The 20,326-nt window shown below is 38.8% G+C and overlaps 2 protein-coding genes and 1 non-coding gene across 3 annotated transcripts; 1 reads left to right on the top strand and 2 right to left on the bottom strand.

Moving 5' to 3' along the window:
• Positions 1-1,821: 1,821 nt before the first annotated feature.
• LOC122066978 lies at positions 1,822-1,914 on the bottom strand. The gene has a single exon (XR_006136541.1). It is a non-coding gene; the product is annotated as a small nucleolar RNA Z103 (small nucleolar RNA).
• Positions 1,915-3,286: 1,372 nt separating this feature from the next.
• LOC122066977 (class I heat shock protein-like) lies at positions 3,287-4,206 on the top strand. Its single transcript, XM_042630819.1, has one exon. The coding sequence runs from the start codon at positions 3,511-3,513 to the stop codon at positions 3,955-3,957; it is 447 nt and encodes a 148-aa protein (XP_042486753.1). The 5' UTR covers positions 3,287-3,510; the 3' UTR covers positions 3,958-4,206.
• A 14,427-nt stretch (positions 4,207-18,633) lies between these two features.
• LOC122066976 (metallothionein-like protein type 2) lies at positions 18,634-19,666 on the bottom strand. Its single transcript, XM_042630818.1, has 3 exons — positions 19,482-19,666; positions 19,177-19,260; positions 18,634-19,017 (listed from the first exon to the last, which is right to left on the bottom strand). The coding sequence occupies exons 1-3, from the start codon at positions 19,544-19,546 to the stop codon at positions 18,924-18,926; spliced, it is 243 nt and encodes an 80-aa protein (XP_042486752.1). The 5' UTR covers positions 19,547-19,666; the 3' UTR covers positions 18,634-18,923.
• Positions 19,667-20,326: the final 660 nt, after the last annotated feature.

Raw genomic sequence — 20,326 nt, 5'->3', positions numbered from 1 at the left:
CATTGTTTTGGGCTTGCATGAGTGGGCCAGAATATAAGAGCACATTTTAAAGAGGGCCCATTTAAAAATCGGTTAAAACCCGTTTAACATTAAACATATCCGTAGCCCGGTTAAGGCCCGACTAAAGCCCGATTAAGGTACCCCGATTATAGCCCGAGGCCGACCGACCAAATATAAAGTGTACCATGCCCTCAATAACTAAGCCCGATTAGTTAAATGGGAGGACACGGTGTAGCCTTTGAAAGTCTTCAAGCCCGATTAAGCTCGACTGAAATCGGACCGGCCCAACTGGTTGACACCCCTAACCGTGCCTGCCAGTTCATACATGCCCCCTTCGAAGACCATTGGACACTAGTCAAACGGATTATACGTTATCTCCAAGGTACCAAGGATCATGGGTTATTCATCTCCAAATCTAGTTCCCTCCAATTACAAGCATTCTCCGATATTGACTGGGCTGGTGACAGTGCAAATTGCAAATCCACAGGAGGCTATGCCATCTATATGGGTCCTAATATGATCTCCTGGGCCTCTAAAAAGTAGAAGACAATTGCACGCTCCTCCACCGAGTCTAAGTACAAAGCAGTGGCTGATGCCTGTGTCAAACTCACTTGGCTTCGCTCTTTCTTTGAGGAATTAGGGATCCCTGTTCCCATTATACCCATTCTTTGGTGTGACAACATTGGGGCCACTTACCTTTCGGTCAATCCGGTTGTTCATGTTCGTACCAAGCATGTTGAAATTGACTTCCACTTCGTTCGTGATAAAGTCGCCTCCAAGGACCTTCAAGTGTAGTTCATTTCAACACATGACCAGATGGCCGATATCCTTACCAAAGCTCTCAGCTCTACACGGTTCTCCTTTCTACGGGACAAGCTACGAATTCGACCATTCAAATCTCCACCTTGAGAGGGTGTATCAGGATAGTTAGCATCCCACTCGAACTCAATCTCTAGAGTCATACTTACACTCAACAACCTCTCCTACATTGTAGGCATTTTCAGTGAGTACAAAATCTAGAGACTACTTGTAATCCAAGACTACCACATGAGACAGCAGAGTTGGAATAGGACTCTCACATGTGATAATAGACTTTCTGTCCATTACTCACATATGTTAACAGAGTCCTACCCTATTACTATTAGAGTTTGAGTCTCCTACATGTGATCATAGAGTTTGTCTATAACTCAATAACTGTAATCTCTATATAAGAGCACCATTGTACACTCATTAAAGTTAATGCCAATAGACTATTTTAACATGAATAATTCTATTACATGGAACCAAATATATACAAAAAAGAGAATCGGTTACAGAGATATACATACCTAAAATAAGTCTATCAAAATGGTTGTACAAGAATGTGCTTGCTGTAGAAAAGAAATTAAAGGGGTCAGATGCATAATTAGATGGAATAAAATTAAATTTAAAATAGTAGGTGAGGTGGCATGATGTGTCATGCTAAGAAGTTTCATTGAAGAATTAAGGGTGAGGAATAGATAAGTATAGAAGGATATGTCATTGAATAGGGATGTAAACGGATCGAATTTGGCTCGAATAGGAGCCTGTCCAAATTTAATCTGTTTATCCAACAGGATATCTAAAATAGTATTCAATTCGAATTCGCTTATGTAAATGGTAATTGGATATTATCCGATTCAATCCGTCTAACAAACAACACAATTTGATTCAATGTCGATCATATGGGGAAAGTGTCCTCACCTCCATTCCATTCGTTTTCAGATTACTTGATCTAACATAAGAAAATAGCGGAAAAATACTTTGAAGAAAAAAAAAGTAAAAATTTAATAACTCGCAGGGATGGATCAGATTTCTTGCTTGGATTCTCAATAGAGAAAAGATAGCTTGGTATCATCAAAGTCGAACAGTTGGGGAAAGAATCATCACTTCCATCCATTTGATAAAATCTCATTTTTCAATCCCAAATTAAAACCCTAAATCACATAAACGCAGAAATTGAATGGATCGAAGATGGTTCGCTGGCCACCAAAAATGCTTGGGATTAAGACATTGCCACTGATTTATGATTTGTTCTGTACCGAAGCTAATTGCAGAGAACTCTTCAGAGATTGGTAGATGCTTGGTGTGTAGTACGTCCTCAATGAGACAGAAAAGGACATCTGTCTTGTAATTATAGAGCAGGGGTGGGAGGATTCCAGTACCTTTTTCAGGTTTTCCATTTTTTTCAAAAAATGTGAAGACAAAGAATTATAATATGTTAAAAAAAAATCTAAATTTCTAGTGCTTTCAGTGATTTTTTTTTCATTTTTAATTAAAATTTTCGTGAACATTCTAGTACTTTCTTAGACATAAAGTAATTGAAGTGGGCTAGTTAACATAGATAACCTTTGGTTAAGGTCCTTGTCATGTCTAAAACACCTCTTTTGAAGATCTAATAATTAAAGAAAAAATTCTATTACTCTTCGGTACTTATCTTGTATTTATTTAATTTTTTTTTCTTTAATTCTCTCAGGAAGGCAAACTTCTACTTTGGCTTTCCTGATAATTAAAAGATTTATGAAAATACTTAAATTATCCTTATGTTTTGATTAAAAAAAAGCTTAGAAGACAGTGCAACTTCTTCACCACAACATAGGGAGAGATGAAATGATCGTCTTGCCTCATGAAAAAATTGAAATTTTGCCCCTATTGATGCTTCCATGTATGTGTTCCCATTATTCCTCGTGTTGATGCAGAACTATTCAACCTATTAGAAAACCTTCTCCCTTTATTTATTTTGACATAATTACGATTTGTAGAAAGCAATAACCTCTTTGTCGGAAAAAAAAAAATAGTAAAGTAAAGGCAAAACTAGGGAGCATGAGTGGAGACAAATTAGGTTCATATACGAGAATAATCTCATACACCTTTCAATGTTGGCATTTGAAATTCACTAAGTCTCTCTCTTGTAAGCATTGCTTCGGACTAAATGGATTCTAAATGGCAGAATTAGGGGAATGTGAGATTGTTCTCATACGTGTATTTGATCCAGCTTTGTGTGGGTGCTACCTCGTACTAAAATTTGGACCCAACCTATACTGCTATGTCATAAATAACAAATGGGCACAACAACGCTACCCATTATATAATGCACATATACATTAACGTCTGCAATCAATAAGAGAGAAGACCATGTACACACCAGCGCCCACAACCAATGAAAGAGGACCCGTCAATCATCATCATGGTGGCATGGAAAAATGGGCCCAGCGCAGGAATTAATCCCTAATTGTGACCCTACAAGCGAATACTCCAGAGTGAAACTCTTTAGTCTCAACTTTGCTGGAAACTTCATGGTCTCTCTGGTAGTCTGGTATAGCTAAAAGAAGAAAAACCAGGGAAATTACTAGAATTCTCTTCCGCACAACAATTCAACTATAAATTGTGGAACTCCACAATCCTAATTCTCATAGAAGAGAAACAAAAGGATTCCAAGCAAACCTTTCCATTAATTCCTTATCCAAATCTTACCCCTTTTATCCAATTAAAATGTCGCTCATTCCAAGCTTCCTTGGTGGATTTTGGGATCCATTCCAGGACTTCCCATTCTCATCTTCACTCACAACCTCTCGCCCTCAATTCTCTAGCGATACTGCTGCGTTTGCCAATTTCGGCGTGGATTGGAAAGAGACCCCAGAAGCGCACATCTTTAAAGCTGACCTTCCTGGGCTGAAAAAGGAAGAAGTTAAGGTCGAAGTTGAAGAAGGCAGAGTCCTTCAGATCAGTGGAGAGAGGAGCAAAGAACAGGAAGAAAAGAATGATCAGTGGCATCGTGTCGAGCGTAGCAGCGGCAAGTTCCTTCGCCGGTTCAGATTGCCTGAGAATACTAAGATAGATCAAATGAAGGCCTCCATGGAGAATGGTGTTCTCACTGTCACAGTCCCCAAGGAAGAAGTTAAGAAACCAGAGGTCAAGGCTATTGAAATCTCTGGTTAAAATGGGAGGGACAACGATTGTGTCACCGAGACCTCTTAATAAACCTATGTTTTTGTTTACGTGTGTGCTATTTTACAGTACGAGTGTGATTTTTTTTTTTCTTCTTCTTCTTTTTCTTTTTGTGGTATGACTTATGAGTGTGGTTGAAAAGCATTTGTACTGTAGCTTTTGGTTTTAATTTCATGTTGTATCCTCTGTTTATTTGGTTTTGAGTCTTTTAATTAGAAAACAAAATATAATTCCTCCCTTACACAAGCTCTATCGTCTTACAATATAACATCTATTTTTTAAAGAAAAATGAACCATGACCTGCTGACATAAAGAAACATCATAGATAAGGTACATGAAAAGATAACGTTGTCCCACACTCAGGGCCTTAAAGATGCTTGTGCATTCTCTCATTGGTCTCACGTGCTAATGCTTCTGTTAATTAATATGGGTTGGACTGGGTTTCGACTCGTTTTTTTCGTGGGTCGTCCATTTGGGGTAATCATAAACCCACTAGGATTGGGAACCATAGCTAGCCAATTTTCTATAAATAAGAGGGTTTTGGCCACAAAGCCAATTAGGGTTTTGACATAATCTCTTTCTTCCTATTCTCTTTTGTATCTCCCAATTGAGAGTGTGTGCCTCCAAGGATCTCCATTACAATCCTTAGATTTGAAGAATGAAATATTGTCTAGCGATTGCCTAGCGAGATCATCGCAACCTTTCGTTTGTTATTGTTCGTGCAGATCGGCGCATGGTGCAACCCGATCCATTTTGCTACGAGGAAAGCAATACTGAAGTATTCCCCGATACCCATTTACTTTTCGTTTTAACATTGGTATCAAAGCCAGATTGGTTGCGTCATCCCTCACTTATTTAATTATAAGTCGAACTGTTCATCTAATTCAAAATTGGATTTGGATGAATAGTGACGGTGACTATGCTTTTTGAAAATCTTTTTATTTTCAAATTTGATAAATGGTGGCCGTGGGCTACTAAAAGGAGATTGACCCATTTGATAACGCTTCAAGAAACACGTTTCTGCCGTTTCTGTGTCTAGAAACAACAGAAACGGAACAAAAAACATTTGATAAAACTATTTCGTTTCACTTGTTTTCAGAAATAGAAATTGAAATTTCCACCTATTTATGGTACAAGAAACGACCCAAGCGAAACAAGTAGAACTTGTTTTGCCATTTCTAGAAATGACTCGTGGCCATTCTTTCACTGGTTACTATCCACTTCCAGAAACATGACTTATCAAACACCTTCAATTGGGTTTATGTTTCTAGAAATGGAAATTTATGTTTCTGCCGTTTCTTGAAGCAGAAATGACAGAAACATTATCAAACGGGCACTACGTTTTTGCTGTCAGGCTGCGGCCTCCACATCTGCTTGTCGTATGGAGAAAACAAAAGGAACGATTTTTTTTTTGGTTTAAATTCAAAAGGATGAAAGTAGTGGTACTATACATGAAAAGTACCCAAACCCCATTATTAAAATAAATAAATAAATAAATAAAAATAAAATAAATAAAAAAGGGTCAAAAGTGAGGTTTTTTCTTTTTCACTCAAACTCTGTTTACTTTTGATCATTTCATGGCTTTAAAGAAGTTGAAAAGCAAAGCTTTTGAAAACAAAGATATTTTTTGAGAATTCAGATCGACTTGATATAGGCCAATACATATCAATCCAAACTAGTCACTGACTTGGAGTGCCATAAGATACTACATATGCTGGTAATATCATTATGATGTATGTTTCATAATACTTGCAGGATCCACAAGTATTGGAAAATTTAAACCCTGATTGTGATTAAGGGTTTACCCAAGGGTTTATTTGTTAAACCCTACTCAAGAGTTTATTTTAATAATGTAATTTAGGGTTTGGGTTTGTGGAACCCTACCTAAAATTACATTTTTCTCTTAATGACTTAGGTCAAAGGGAGGGTAATTTCTTAGACGGTTTACCTGAAATTGTTTGTTGATATGATAATGCATTTTTATATTGTTTGCTTTAAATTATTGGTTCTATTGGCATGAGTTGAACATCGGACTTTCGCATTATTAGGCTAGATATATTATTGCTTTGAAATGTATTTTAACATGTATATGTAAATGCATTGGTAAATCATCATACCCTCCCATGGCAGTTTTGACTTGTGACTCGCTCCACTTGATGAGATGCATGGTCGATCTCCACCCATTGACCCATGGTTTTTTTTTCTTAGGTTGGAGATTATGATTAGTATTTAATTTAAGTGGACATGTTCATGTATGTACATTAGAGGTAGTCTTCGTGCATGATGTAAAGTGCGGCACTCTCTATTCAGTAGACTGATGTAGTAGGTTTTATTAAAGGATGTAATTTTTTTTTTAGACAATGTAATTAATTTTTTGAGAAGCCTTGTAAAGGGAAAGCACCCCGCACTACATATCATACACTTGCACTACCTCGACATGCAACTTTAAGCACCAATTGTGTTCCTATGTGGGACTCATGCACACCCCGTGTGTATGGCGCATTTTGTGGATTGGAGATACATTATTCTCCTTATATTTTTTCGAAATAAATTAAAATTATATGTCCTTGATCCACATATGTGAGATTTGATTATGAGCTTAGTGAAATTTTTTGTCTCATCGTGTGTAGTAAGGAGCCATTAATTTTTATTAGGGTTTCTGGAACAAATTCTTAATGTGTACCTAATGTTTACCTTGCACATTCCTGTGTATAATATGACCACTAATCATGTTGTTGCGGACTTCACCAAGGGTGAAAAATTGATTGAACCCAACTATGACATGTGGCATCGAAAAATTCAATATTTGCTCAATGAGTAAAACTATCTTGAGTAGTTGACCAATGTTATGGAGAAACCCGCTGAGGATATTACCGCTCAACATCATCGTGATATAGATGCCTATAATCAGCAGATGAATAAAGATCGCAGTACGCGCTTTATTATGTTAAGCACATGATGAGTTGATAGGTGATTATGAGAAACATATCACAGCTAAGTCCATGTGGGACCAACTGAATATTGACTTTAGAGGTACATCTACTACAAGCTAAGGGGTATGATCTTGAAGTTTGAGATGTATAAGATGGATCCTAAGCACACTATGCTTGAACACATTAGGGTGGTCAAGGACATGATTCAAAAGCTAAAAGATGTTGGGACCACTCTTACTGATGAACAACAGGTTTAAGCTGACATTAAGACACTACACGATTCTTGAAACCCCATAAAGCTCGTTCTTACACATAATGACAGCATTAAAAATTTTACTGATGTTGCACAGCATGTGAAACTTGAGGCAGAGTGCTAAGAGGCGAACTATGTAACTACCATAGTTGCCCAGGGAGGCAAGCACAAGTTCAAGCACAAAAGACCGGGAAATCAGGGTATGGCTTAGAGCCAGGAACCAAAAGAAGGCAAGCCTGCCAAGCGCAAAAGACGCAAGCGTGGTGGAAAGAAAGATTTATCTAAAATCAAATGCTACAACTGCCAAAAGATGGGGCACTTCGCTTGTAATTGCACTGAGCCGAAGCAAGTACCATTTCTATCCCACTCTTCTTGTACATATGTTTGTACCCATGTTTTGATTGCCCATACACAGTCTGACTGGATTGTAGATACAAGAGCAACAAAATATATAGCGTGAGATCGAGGGTGTTTTGTAGATTAACGCAGAATTCCAAGTGGATCCCAAAACGTGTTCATAGGGAATAGCACTAGTGAGGCAATTCGAGTTATCAGCTCAAGATGCATAATGGATGCACCTTGCTTCTTCATGACGTGCTCTACGCACCGGATATTCAATATAATCTACTTTTGATTTTTACATTATTACCTTTAGGATATTCATTCCATATTGATGGTTGCACTTTAGAGTTTTATTTGAGTGGTATTTTATTGGACGTAAATCCTTGCTTAATGGATTTTTTAAATTAGATTTAATTGATTGTCCTTCATATGTTTCTTATGTAGTTAATACATGTGATAATTCTAAATTTATTACATGGCATGCTAGATTGGGACACATAGGGCTAGACAATATAACTAGGCTAGCTAAAGAATGCCTTTTAGGCCCACTCGCTAAAGTCAACCTCCCTGCGTGCGAACCCTGTCTAGCAAGTAAGGCTCATCGGAAGCCTTTTGGAAAGGCAGTTCAAGCTGCCCAACCTCTAGAACTTGTCCACTCAGATATTTACGGACCTATGAATGTGAACGCATGCCATGACGCCTCTTATTTTCTCACATTTATTGATCATTATTCGCGATATGGTTATGTGTATGTGATCGCTCACCACTACGAGGCATTAGATTGCTTCAAATGCTTCCTGGCAGAGGTTGAGAATTAGTCAAGTAAGAGTTTAAAAACTCTACGAATTGACTGGGGACGAGAGTATCTATCTGACCAATTAAAGCACTATGTGAGGAGAAGGGGATTCATAGGTAGTTAACCATTTCTTATACTTCGCAAGAAAATGGTATAGCAGAGAGGAGAAATAGGAGACTCTTAGATATGGTTAGGTTGATGATACTGCAAGCCAACCTCCCGATATCTTTCTGGGGGGATGCTCTTCTAAGTGCTACCTAAATCCTTAACTGAGTGCCTTCACAGTCAGTTCCTTCAACCCCCTATGAGTTAAGTTTGGAAAGTTTGGCCATAGAGCTAGGAAACACATCTTTATAAAATATTCTGATAGTTCGAAGGGTTACGTTATGTACGATGAATACTTTGACAGAGGAATGACTGAGATAGAGTCACAGGATATCGACTTTATTGAGATAGATTTTCCTAGCATTGGTGATGTCAGCAGGGATCTCGACCTCTTTGAGATAGAGGACAAGGAAAGCGTCTCACCTTCTCTTGGTGAGGGTGGAGAATTAACTCATCCTGTAATTTTCAGAGAAAGTGAGGCTGATCAGCCTAGTGAGAGTGTACCACTAGACAATCATCAAGATTCCCTCACACGTAGGAGCACTTGTGGGAAAATTCCCCGTCGTCATTTTGAGATTGAAGGGAAAGCTTTCATTTATGTTGAAAAGGATGAGGATGAGCACGCTTCTTTATGAGAGGAGCTCTCCTCACCTGCTAAGGATAAGTGGTAAGCTGCTATAGAGGATGAACTGAGTTCTATGAATAAGAATCAGGTATGGGAGTTAGTTGACCTACCTCCTGGGCATAAGACCATTGGAAACAAATGGATTTTAAAGGTCAAACGCAAGGCGGATGGTTCAATTGACAAGTATAAGGCAAGCCTTGTGGCGAAGGGCTATACCCAAAAGGAGAGTGTAGACTATGATGAGACTTTCTCCCCAGTGGTGAGAATTGCCTTAATTCGCCTCATTCTAGCCATTGTTGCAAAATTGAATTTGGAACTCTTTCAGATGGATATTAAAACTACATTTCTCAATAGAGAACTAGATGAGAAGATTTTTATGGATCAACCAGTGGGTTTTGAGGATAAAGGACAAGACCGCAAAGTCTGTTGTCTCAAATGTTCTATATATGGCCTTAAACAATCGTCTAGGCAATGGTATTATAGATTTCATCATGCCATTACCTCTATTAGTTTTGAAATGATTGAAGAGGGCCATTGTGTGTATGTGAAAAGGTCCAAGGGAAGTTTCCTTATTCTATCCTTATATGTTGACGATATTCTATTGGCTGGGAATGATATGGAGATGATTGTCGCTACTAAAGAGTGGTTGTACTCTACTTTTGAGATGAAGGACATTGGTGAAGCCAACTTTGTGTTAGGCATCAAGATCATTAGGAATCATTATAGGAATATTCTTTGTTTGTCTCAAGAGACTTACATAAAGAAGATTCTTGAACGGTTTCACATGGATAAATCTAAACCCATTGACACTTCCATGGACAAGGCCTGTGCTTTGAGTCTTGACCAGTGCCCTAAGACTGATGAAGAGAAGAATCAAATGTCCAAAGTACCCTATGCAGCATCGATAGGCAATTTGTTATACACGATGATGTGCACGCATCCAGTTATATACTTTGCAGTTGGCATAGTTAGTAGTTACTAGAGTAATACAAGATCATGCCATTGGCAAGTAGTAAAAAGAGTCTTTCAATACCTTCGTGGGACCACTAATCTCACCCTCACCTATAGTGGTTCAGATTTGAGATTGAGAGGCTATAGTGATGTTGACTGGGCTAGTGACAGAGATGAGTTCAAATCTACTTAGGGATATGCATTTGTCCTAGGAGGTGGGGCCGTATCTTAGAGTAGCAAGAAGTAGACTTGCATCGTCCTATCCACGATGGAGTCTGAGTACATTATGTGCTCGATGGTCGTTCAGGAGGTCGTTTGGCTGAGGAGGTTCCTACAATGCCTTAGTATTACCGTTCATTCAAGAGATGTGGTGCTTGTACACTAGTAAAGTACGGTAGTTTTGGCATTCGCTAAGGATCCCAAGTTCTACGGAAAAGCCAAACACATAGACATCAGATATCATTACATTTGAAAAATGATTACGCAAGGGAAAATTGTCTTGAAGCATATCTCCACGAGTAGCATGGTGGTTGATCCATTGACTAAGCCTATTGCTCGGGACATTTTCCTTCCTTACTCATGTTATGAATATGGGATTTAGACGTGGATGATTTGTATTTTGAGTTTTGACATTTTCTTTAGACATTATTGTTATCACTCCTTGATTTATATATATGAGACATATAATTATTTAGGGTGATTTTTGTATGTACACATTTTATTTTGTAAATATGTCACCAGGCTTGAATCGACCCAATCACATGGGTGATTCACGTTAATGCTTGGAAACAACAAGCAAGATGAGCCAAATTTACCTTGACGATTGAAGATAGCGAGCGAGATGAACAGACAGCTTCTTAGCTAAGTGATGCCTTAGTTAGAGCTAAGATGAGACCTTTCTACTGTTGAACACAAAGATCCCACATCTCAATGTAGCCTACTTATAGCCGAGTGTGAGAACTCAAGCAAACACGATGGGGGCGACTGGGTTGATTTACTCAATTTAGGCGCTTGAAAGTGCGACTGAACCCAGACTCATATGATGTTCTTTTTACTTTATGAGTGACATGCCCACCTTAGTGGGAGTTGCATCATAACATACATTTCATATTGTTTATGTTTTACTTCGACCGTTTGTGAGAGTGACTGAATGGATCCGTTCTTCATCACTGTGTAAGCCACTTGGATCAAACTGAGTTGATCCTATGGATACCCTCTACCTGAGACCATGTCATGAAGAGGATGCCCAATGACGCTACTTTGATGTGCTCCTTAGGATCATGGATGATGCAGTCATGTGGGACACGATTGGGAAAGCGGTTGGGAATAGTTTGATTGACATGTGGGCTTAGGAAAAATTATTCAAAATCACACCCTTGTTATGTGGGTTATTGCTTGGGTGACTTGTCATATTTATATTTTGACGTAGTCATAATCACATTGCTTGTTTTAAGGTCAGCACTGCTCATTATAAGAGATTGAGAGTGCTAGACTTGGTGCAATTGGATTATTTAGAGTACCCCAGATTATTTGTGAGTGATGTGCTATGTTGGTTAGATGGACGCTTGATATAGCACTTCTACTTTTGTATTATCTCGTTAGGTCGCATGCTCTATTTTCTGTATGATGAGACACCTATGGTAGAGAGACTTCTAGAATGGACAATTGAGTATGTCCATCCTGTGTGGGCGTGTGGGAGATGTTATATAATACCCTACTTTCTAAACCCGATCTAATTAACTGCATTGACTTTGTTTGATCATATAGGGGCTGAACCGGAGAGAACCGATACAGGTACCATATGGAATATGGTACAAAAGTGACCTTGAACTTGGGTTGGCCTGACACGATCGGGCAGGTACCAAGTGTAATTCGTGGACCCAAGCCTTGCACTTGCATGCACCATGTATAAAAAGTAAAGGTACGTACTTGTATTTGTGGTTGCCAATGTAATCTAATATTATGTGGGAATTTATTCCCATTGAAGCCCACCTGAGATTTAGCCCACCTGAGATATAGCCCACCTGAGATTTAGCCCACTTAAGATAGCCTACCTGAGATTTAGCCCACCTGAGATTTATCCCACCTGAGTTAGTCCACTTGAGATTTAGCCCACCTGAGATTTAACCAACCTAAGATTTAGAAGATATTTTGGGGGCCTAAGTATAAAAAGGGGGGAGACATTAATTGTCTTTTCCCTCATTAATGTTAGTTGGTCGGTGGGAGAGAGAAAGAAGAAGAAAGGAAAAGAGGGGAAAGTTGACCATAGAGCTTCACCAGAGCTGGGTCTTGGTATTTCGAGTCCGGATTTATGATCAGCTCATCGAGGTCTTTGATTTGAGGTAGGTATTGTACACTTTTCAAGGATTTTTAGGAAAACCCCATCCTTAAACCCTCTTTTTGAATTTTAGGAAAGAACTCACTTGGATCTACTAATCCTAATTGGATAATCAAATCTAAGGTCTAATGGAAGGTGTGGATAATGATTTTGAAGGAATTAGAAGGAATGTTGGTAGAGATCTAGAGTATTTTGAGGTTTTTGAGCAAAAGAAGTGAAATTTGGGGTTTCATTGGTGTTCTTGAAAAAGAGGTAAGAATCTTTATTTTCTTTTGATTTGATCTTAGATCTAGGTTGAGGATACATGATTGGACCTTAGACAAGTGATTTGAGTCATCGAATCATCCACAGACAAATTCCCTAAGCTGGAGGAAAGTCAAGAATGATGTTGGAAAAATTTTGTTCAAAGATTGGGGGTATTTTTACTCCACCTATCTTCTGGTTTTAGCCTACCTGAGTTCTCAGAACTTAGTTTTTGGACTCTGGAGTAACCGGTGGGCTGCAACCGGAGGGCTACATTATCCACGTGTCTTCTAGTTTTAGCCCACCTAAGTTCCCAGAACTCATTTTTTAGACTCTGGAGTAACCGACGGGCTGAAACCGCCCATCGGTCTTTGGCTCTTGCCCACCGGTCTTTCTAGAATTCCCAGAATTGGCCCAAATTTGATGGGTAACCCCCATTTATGATTCTAAACTCGATTCTAGCATGCAAACATGATGAGTTTGACCCTAAAATAGTGAAATAATAAACCATTATGTTTATGATAGGTTACACTCAATATACGCGTACCCACACATCGGATCTTTTTCTCACCGAGTACAAGCACCGTGTACATATACAGGTAAGTGGGGAGTAGACTCTGATTTAATTTCAGAATGTTATGTATCATTTAACATATGTTAGTCTAGCTATATCATCATGTCACTTGTGTATAGACTAGACATCACATATACCATATCACGCATTTGAATGTGCATTTACATGATATACTATGCTTTGTGTTGTGATGGAATATTCATTTTGACTTGATGTATATGATAGAGGAATTTCATTTGGACATGATATGCATGCTAGATTCTGGATGTCGTCAACGGCTTGAAAATGAGTGCATAATGGCACGTGGTATGGGACGCGGTGCCATTGTGTAATCATACCGTCCTCCCATTCCCTAGATGGTGATGGGGTTGATGAACTAGACCCCACCTCTCTCTTCCTATCCTTGGAAGTCTTTCTCTTCCTTGATGGCTCAACGGATTCCTTGCCTCTTCTTGGTGGTATCCTACAATTTCAAAGAAGAGAGATAAGTACATGAAGTAAAATAAGAAGTAAAATTATAAGGAGTATCAAGTCGAGACGGATAGTCGAAATGAAATCAAAGAGATGAATAAAATGAGCTATAACAGCATATGGCAGAAAATTTTTAGGAAATGTGATCTAAGCTCATATTTTACAAATCATTAAACTCGGATACCTAAACTGGCTAAGTGAAAATACATGGATATGAAGGATTATGGTGATGGAAATCACCAAGCAAACACAGGAGATGCAAAGTGATGAATGAGAAAATGCTTGTGTGGATTAAGGTATATAATGACCCAAATAAGATGTGGTCTTAAGGCTTGAACAGTCCAAGAATGTATACAACGAATAAATCCTTTTAAAGAGAACATGAGATACTGTACTAGATTAAACAAGAGATAGCATATCCCTAATCGGGTTTAGAATAAGAAATTGAAGGATTCCAAACAAGTATACTAACCAAGTAGAAAATTCAAATTTTGGGAATCTAGCCAAATGGAAGGTTACATTCAAAGGAAACAACTAGTGATGATTCCAATATGCTTGAAGATTCAAAATTTAAATGTAAACAAAGAATTCAAGATATGGCTAGGTATAATTTTCCAAACGTTGCTGCACTCTTTGTTTGGGCAAATTATACAAGGATTAGGGCTATCATACCATCCAAAATTTGGGTTAAATTGGAAAGAAACGGATTTTTGAACACAAGAGAAGCCTACATTGTAACGAAAACAAGGGAAACTCATAATGTGGTTGCAAAATTAACACTGATAAGAGAAAGGTACAACATAATCCCCAAAATCACCGTTTAGGGCACAAAACAGGGAGAAATCTCTCCAATGTTCCATTTCAGGGATTAAACTAATTGGGAACTTAAAGCTAAGCTTTACAATAGCATATGAATCATTTTCCATAGAGAGAATCAAAGGGAAAACCAAAGCCCCAACCCCATTGGAGATTTTTCCATGTAAAAGAGAGAAAACCCATAAATTTTGAGAAGTAAAGGGTTAGAACCTTACCTTGAAGATGGAGTGATAGAGAAGGCAAACTCAAGCGGATCGTTACGTCAATTTGGTGAGTCGAGTCGTGAGGAATTGCCTAAGGATCGCCCAAAGTCGTCTGAGGTCAAGTGAGAAAGAAAGAAGAGGAAATGGGTGGAAAAGTAGGGTTTAAAACCCTTAAATCGCGGCCTCAGGTAAGTCCAACGGGCTAAAACCGGTGAGGTTCAGCCAGCCAAGCCCGTCGGTCTTTAGCCATCGATTTATAGAAAGGGCCCGACTCCACCGGTGGGTCCTACATGGCCTGCGTTGATGGGTTTAATAGTCATTTTTGAAAAACTATGAGTTTATATGGGAGATTTGGGCTGATACGTATAATGAAATACAAATTTGGAGTTAAATTGTTATGTGCACGTTTCTTCGATTGTTTTGGGATGGAAATGACTAACGAATCCCCACAAAGAAAAAAAAAATTGGGGGAAAGGGGCAAAGCCCACATCCCTAATCTTCGAGAGGAATACCACGCCACACTTTCTGCTTTTCTCCTCTTCAGTGGACAAGCAGATTACCAACAGGTGGCTGATACTGAAGATGATAATATACTTCAGCACTAACATGACAGATGCTTCCCTCAAGCACCAACCTTACCTCCGAATTCTTCATAATTAATCATTAGATGTAATACGAAAATTCAGAAAAGACAGCAAGAAAGAAATTATTTGATCGATTCCAGTCTCGAGCAATTACAGCACATCACAATAGCTAAAAAAACTCAATGATGAAATCCAAACCAACTAAAACAATGAGAAAGAGAACCTGTCACGAATCTGAAGCTGGTCAATCATGGCCGACATTCTCAGCTTATCTTCTTCAGGTAGAGAATCCAGGTCTCCGAGCATACTCTTGTCCATCTTTCTTCGATCAAGCGACTTAGGTTTTCCGATGACCCAACAGTCGACTCACCCTTAAACCCTAAAAATCCTGCGAAGGAATCGAGCGAGGTTCCGAAATGTAGTACAGTGTTATATAGTTTAAGGGAAAGCGTAGCCAACATAAGCACCGATGGGAACCACGTTACTCGAGCAGCTAGATTTGTCATATGGTGAAAGTTTGCCTAGACAACTCGAACTCGCTTAGTCTTCCACTCTACCCAGAGCTTTAAGGGTGTCAATTTCAAACCGAAATCGATACCAAAGCCAAGTCAAATTAATTGGACTGAAACCAAACCGAATAAGTTCGGTTTGAATATGTGAGTATGTTATTCAGTTTGGCTCGGTTTTAGTTTAGGGTGTTAGAACCATCAGTTCGAACCAAAACCGAACCAAATTGTTCTCATCATTCAAGAGTGTTTTCTACAAGCATTTTTTTTTTTTTAAATGTGGTAAGTGTTTTTTGCAATTTATCATCACATATTTACAAGCTAAGATAATTTTGGAATTAGCAATGGTCATAAGGCTCATAACTTGAGCCCATTATGACCTTTGGTCCATCACAGTCATGGTTAAAAAATGGAACCATTTTCATAACCGAACTAAAGCCGAATTAAAACTGCATATCAGAATGGAATTGGAATCGAAACCAAGCCTAATTGAATCGGTTTGAGTATCTAAATATAGAACCGAGTCGGTTCTCGGTTTGATTATGGTCCACCTTATCATCATTTGGAACCGAACTGATTGACACCCATACCTGAGCTCAAATAGGACTTGGGCCACTTTTTCTAACCATGAGGGTGGGTTAGGGTTGAAAACCCCCAACCCTAGGTTAGAATAGGGTCGGACTCGGGTTGAGGCCTCAGCTCGACCTAACCCGGTCCAAAATTTAACCCAAGATTTTTATATTAGAATTTGAGGCTTTTATTGGTATTTCATTTTGCTATATTTTTTTAATGTATAGGATATGAATGGCAAAATCATTTCAATCAAAGTTAATCTAACCATTGCAGAAGCCAGGGTCAGCTCGGCCCTGACATGGTCAATTAGGGTCAGGTTGGGTTGGTATGAACCCAATAGAGTTGGGCCTGAACATAAATCCGATAGGATTGAGTTGGGCCCAGGTTGAATTTTGAAGACCTAGGGTTAGGCTACGGTTTTAAGAAACCCGGCCCAACTCGATCCTATTTCACCCCTAATTTGTCATATCCACTATTCATTCATGCATTTCTGACCATTGGATAAACAAAGAAGGCACACCATCTACATTTTTTTTTTATTATTATTAACAAGATATTTTATTGAAAATGTGGGGGTTACATCTAATTACTTTAAAATTAAGGGTGGTATGTGAAAAAATTCCTAACAAAATTGATATTTTGAAACCATTAAGCACATGGAGAAATTGAATTGGTTTGATAATGGATTTATAATGACATGGATAATATTAGAGGTATCAAAAGCTGGACAACACTGCTAGGACCTGATCGATTGAAGTTTTGAAACCAAGTTGATCGATTAATAAATAGTCTACGTGGGTTGCTTAGATGGTTAGGATGAATCAGGATCTGCGATTTAAGTGGAGACCGGAGCAATGGGTGACGAGAAGAGTGACACACCTAATTAGTGTACATGTGTACCCTGCCTTGGCAGTTCATGAACCTTTTCCCATTTTTATATCACATGATTATTGATATGACGGTTCAAATTACAGAAGCCAGTAAATCATCTCTTGACAATCCATCGACACTACTATACTTGGCTACCCATGTTTCTTCGTTCTCTACAGGCATTGAAGCAATCCCCATATTTACATGCAAAACCATGGTTCATATAAGTTAATACAAACAGAGTTCATCATGAACATAGAAGCCCAGTTTGCATATCCTGAACTTGGCTCATAACTACCATTGCAAATTAGGATATAAAAAGCCCCACCTAGTAACTTTCGTAATCCTCAAAGCTCAAATATGAATCAAGATTTTGGGGTATATTCAAATCACTAGCCAGAGGAAAAAACTTCAGCTCATAGGTCCATATATAAATATGTTACCAAAAAAAAAAAAAAAAAGGTTTATATATAAATCAATTGGTGATTCATAGTGGGTAAAACGTCTCAAGAAATGTCATATCTTGTTTCTTTCATTAATTTTACCTTCTACGGCGTAGAAACGGCTTGTGTAGGAACTATTTTCACTCCAAATTATGTGGGAATGCATTCATTATTAGCGAGAAAAAAAAAAGAGTATCAATGCTGGATTTGGATTTAACTCACGAATACTAAAGCATTGAAGGTCTTCCAAAAATGAAATAGAATGCTATAATAAATGAAACAAGACTTAACTTTCTTATATAACCATGGCAGAATTAGAGATATAAGACCCGATCGGGATTGGAATCCTCTCCAACACCAACGATCCATCCAAGGACTGGAAAGTCTTTGACACACATCCCCCGGTGATAAAAGGTGTTGAGATGTGTGACCACGCCTCCCAACCCTTGGATAATCATTGAAAAAGCATTGGAGGAGCATTTGTTGGAGAAGAGTCCGATCCTCAAATTACAAAGATACATTGAAAGGAGATATTCAGACCTTAAGCTTAGGGTTTATCAGCGAAGATCTTAGTTCAATCGCGGGACTAAAAAAATAAATCAAAGGATTTCAATCCAATTTGATTCGGATTTGAACAGGCGATTTTGATACCGGTTCGGTTCCAGGCCTAGCTAATTTCTTTTCCTCGCATTTCTCTACCCACCAATCAAATGAAGCAGTCAACGAGTAAGGGGTTCGAAAGTTTTCAAATCGGATTAGATAATCGTGAATTGCAACGACAACGACGAGAAGCCATTAACGTTCGCCACCGACAACCCCCACCCACAGAACAACGACAATAGTGACAATAATGACAACTGAAAGCGAATAATACTGAAAATAAACCAAACCAATAAAACCCATTGAGACAGGAACCGTTTGTCACATGGCTCACGGCATCTTGAAGTTTCCCTGCATGACTTTTTCATGACATCTATTCTATGGTGAAGAGAATCAATCAAGTTTTCTCTGCCCCTTAATCACAGAAATTGAAACTTCAAATTTAGAAAGGGATTAACATTCCTCCAGACACTTCAATTAATTCATAACCTCTTTCAGAGAGAACAATTACAGATGATCACTGGAATCAAAGACACTCACAAAAGTAGCCACTAAATCTCTCTGCAACTTCCCTAGAGGGTTACAAGAAGAAAGGCTACTTTATTTTTGGAAGCTTAGAGAAGCTTCATACCAGACCGACACCAACTTAACACACAAGAGACCATATATGTTGTATATATATTATTATGCATAAACAGCTATCCAGTCATGGATCCCTGTCGGCAGGACTCTCATTTGCAATTGCAGGGGTCGCAGGTGCAGTTAGCTCCGCACTTGCAGCCACCGTTCTCTGCCTCAACGCCCATCTCGGACATCTCATAGTAGCTGTCCAATCAAAAAAAAAAAAATTGTTGCAGTTCTTCATCAGTTACAGAAAAGAATGGAATAGCGATAATAACAAGGCCGTAAGAATGGTACCGTTCAGTAATTTTAACGGGTAAGAGTTAAAATCATTCGTTAGGGGGGGAAGGGAAGGGCACATACGCTTTCTCGGGAGCGACTCCGACGATGATGGTCTCTGTGGTTGTCCTCTCTCCAGAGAAAGAGAAGTCTGGGTACATCTTGCATCTGCAGATCATAGCAAAAGAAAAACTTGAATTCAACAACCCATGAAACAGATTAGAGAGAGAAACATGGAAGCATGGAGAATTGACTTATAATTGGCATAGATTTCCATTCATGGTTCTCTTTCATTGTGTTTGCTATGTGTATGCGTGAAAGAGAGAGGGAGAGATCGATTTGCAAAAAGGGAAAAACAGGGAAACCCAAGAGAAGGAATTTTTTCATACCCTCCGCAGCCAGAGCCGCAACCGCAGCCAGAGCCGCAACCACACTTTCCTCCGCAGCACGACATTTTCTTAGGAAGAAGATGAAGAAATGGTAAGCAAAGAAGGACTATTAGAGACGAGCAAGGAAAGGATTAGAGGAAATTGGAGACTTCTGTGATATGATATGCAGCTGGTCGACTCCCATTTATAGGAAGCTGAGGTTCTTTAGTACAGGGAGAGAGAGAGAGAGGTGTGGTATCCACGATACCATACACTTGTCAGCATCTTAGGGGGAAAAAAAATTGATGCGTGTAGGTTTAAAAGTCCAGAAGGCGGTGAACTCGTAGCACAGCCACAGCCAGAACCAGCAGCACCAAGTAATGCACCCGTTCAGACTTCAGAGTCATCAGACTTGAGTGATCAAGACCTTCACTCCATGTCTCCTTCGATCACCATGTATTCATCGTCCCTTCTCCATTGAGACCTTCGTAGAATTGAACTATGTCGACCTGGCAATGATACAGCATTTACTCCCACATCCACTTGAGACCGGATCAAGTTTTCGTACGAGACTTGATCCACATAGATGGAAGTTACTCAACGACTAATTCTGTGATAAATTCCATTTATGTGGATCAGCTTGTACGAGATTGATTCTTGTCCGAGAATCTGATTCACACTCTACCCACTTATCTAATACCCAATAGGGTTTAAAAACTAGGAAAATTATGTTTTGAAAATGAAGGGGATGTATTTTATTAGTATTTCGTATCTTTTATTTCTCCAATTATATTTTCATATTGCTTTTATTCATGAGAAAAACTGAGATATGAAAAATATATGATGAATGAGACTGAAAGGCTTGA

This window comes from Macadamia integrifolia, unplaced genomic scaffold (genome assembly GCF_013358625.1).
Source record: "Macadamia integrifolia cultivar HAES 741 unplaced genomic scaffold, SCU_Mint_v3 scaffold2648, whole genome shotgun sequence".
Taxonomy (NCBI): domain Eukaryota; kingdom Viridiplantae; phylum Streptophyta; class Magnoliopsida; order Proteales; family Proteaceae; genus Macadamia; species Macadamia integrifolia.
Note: the sequence above shows the minus strand (reverse complement) of the source record. Positions and strands in the feature narration are given on the sequence as shown.

Bases quoted from the DNA above. Each gene is read 5' to 3' on its own strand.
- LOC122066977 (XM_042630819.1), top strand. From the start codon at position 3,511: ATGTCGCTCATTCCAAGCTTCCTTGGTGGATTTTGGGATCCATTCCAG.
- LOC122066976 (XM_042630818.1), bottom strand. From the start codon at position 19,546: ATGTCGTGCTGCGGAGGAAAGTGTGGTTGCGGCTCTGGCTGCGGTTGC. The intron at 19,261-19,481 runs GTATGAAAAAAT...TATGATCTGCAG, and splicing joins TGCGGCTCTGGCTGCGGAGG to ATGCAAGATGTACCCAGACT. The intron at 19,018-19,176 runs GTATGTGCCCTT...TTGATTGGACAG, and splicing joins GGAGTCGCTCCCGAGAAAGC to CTACTATGAGATGTCCGAGA.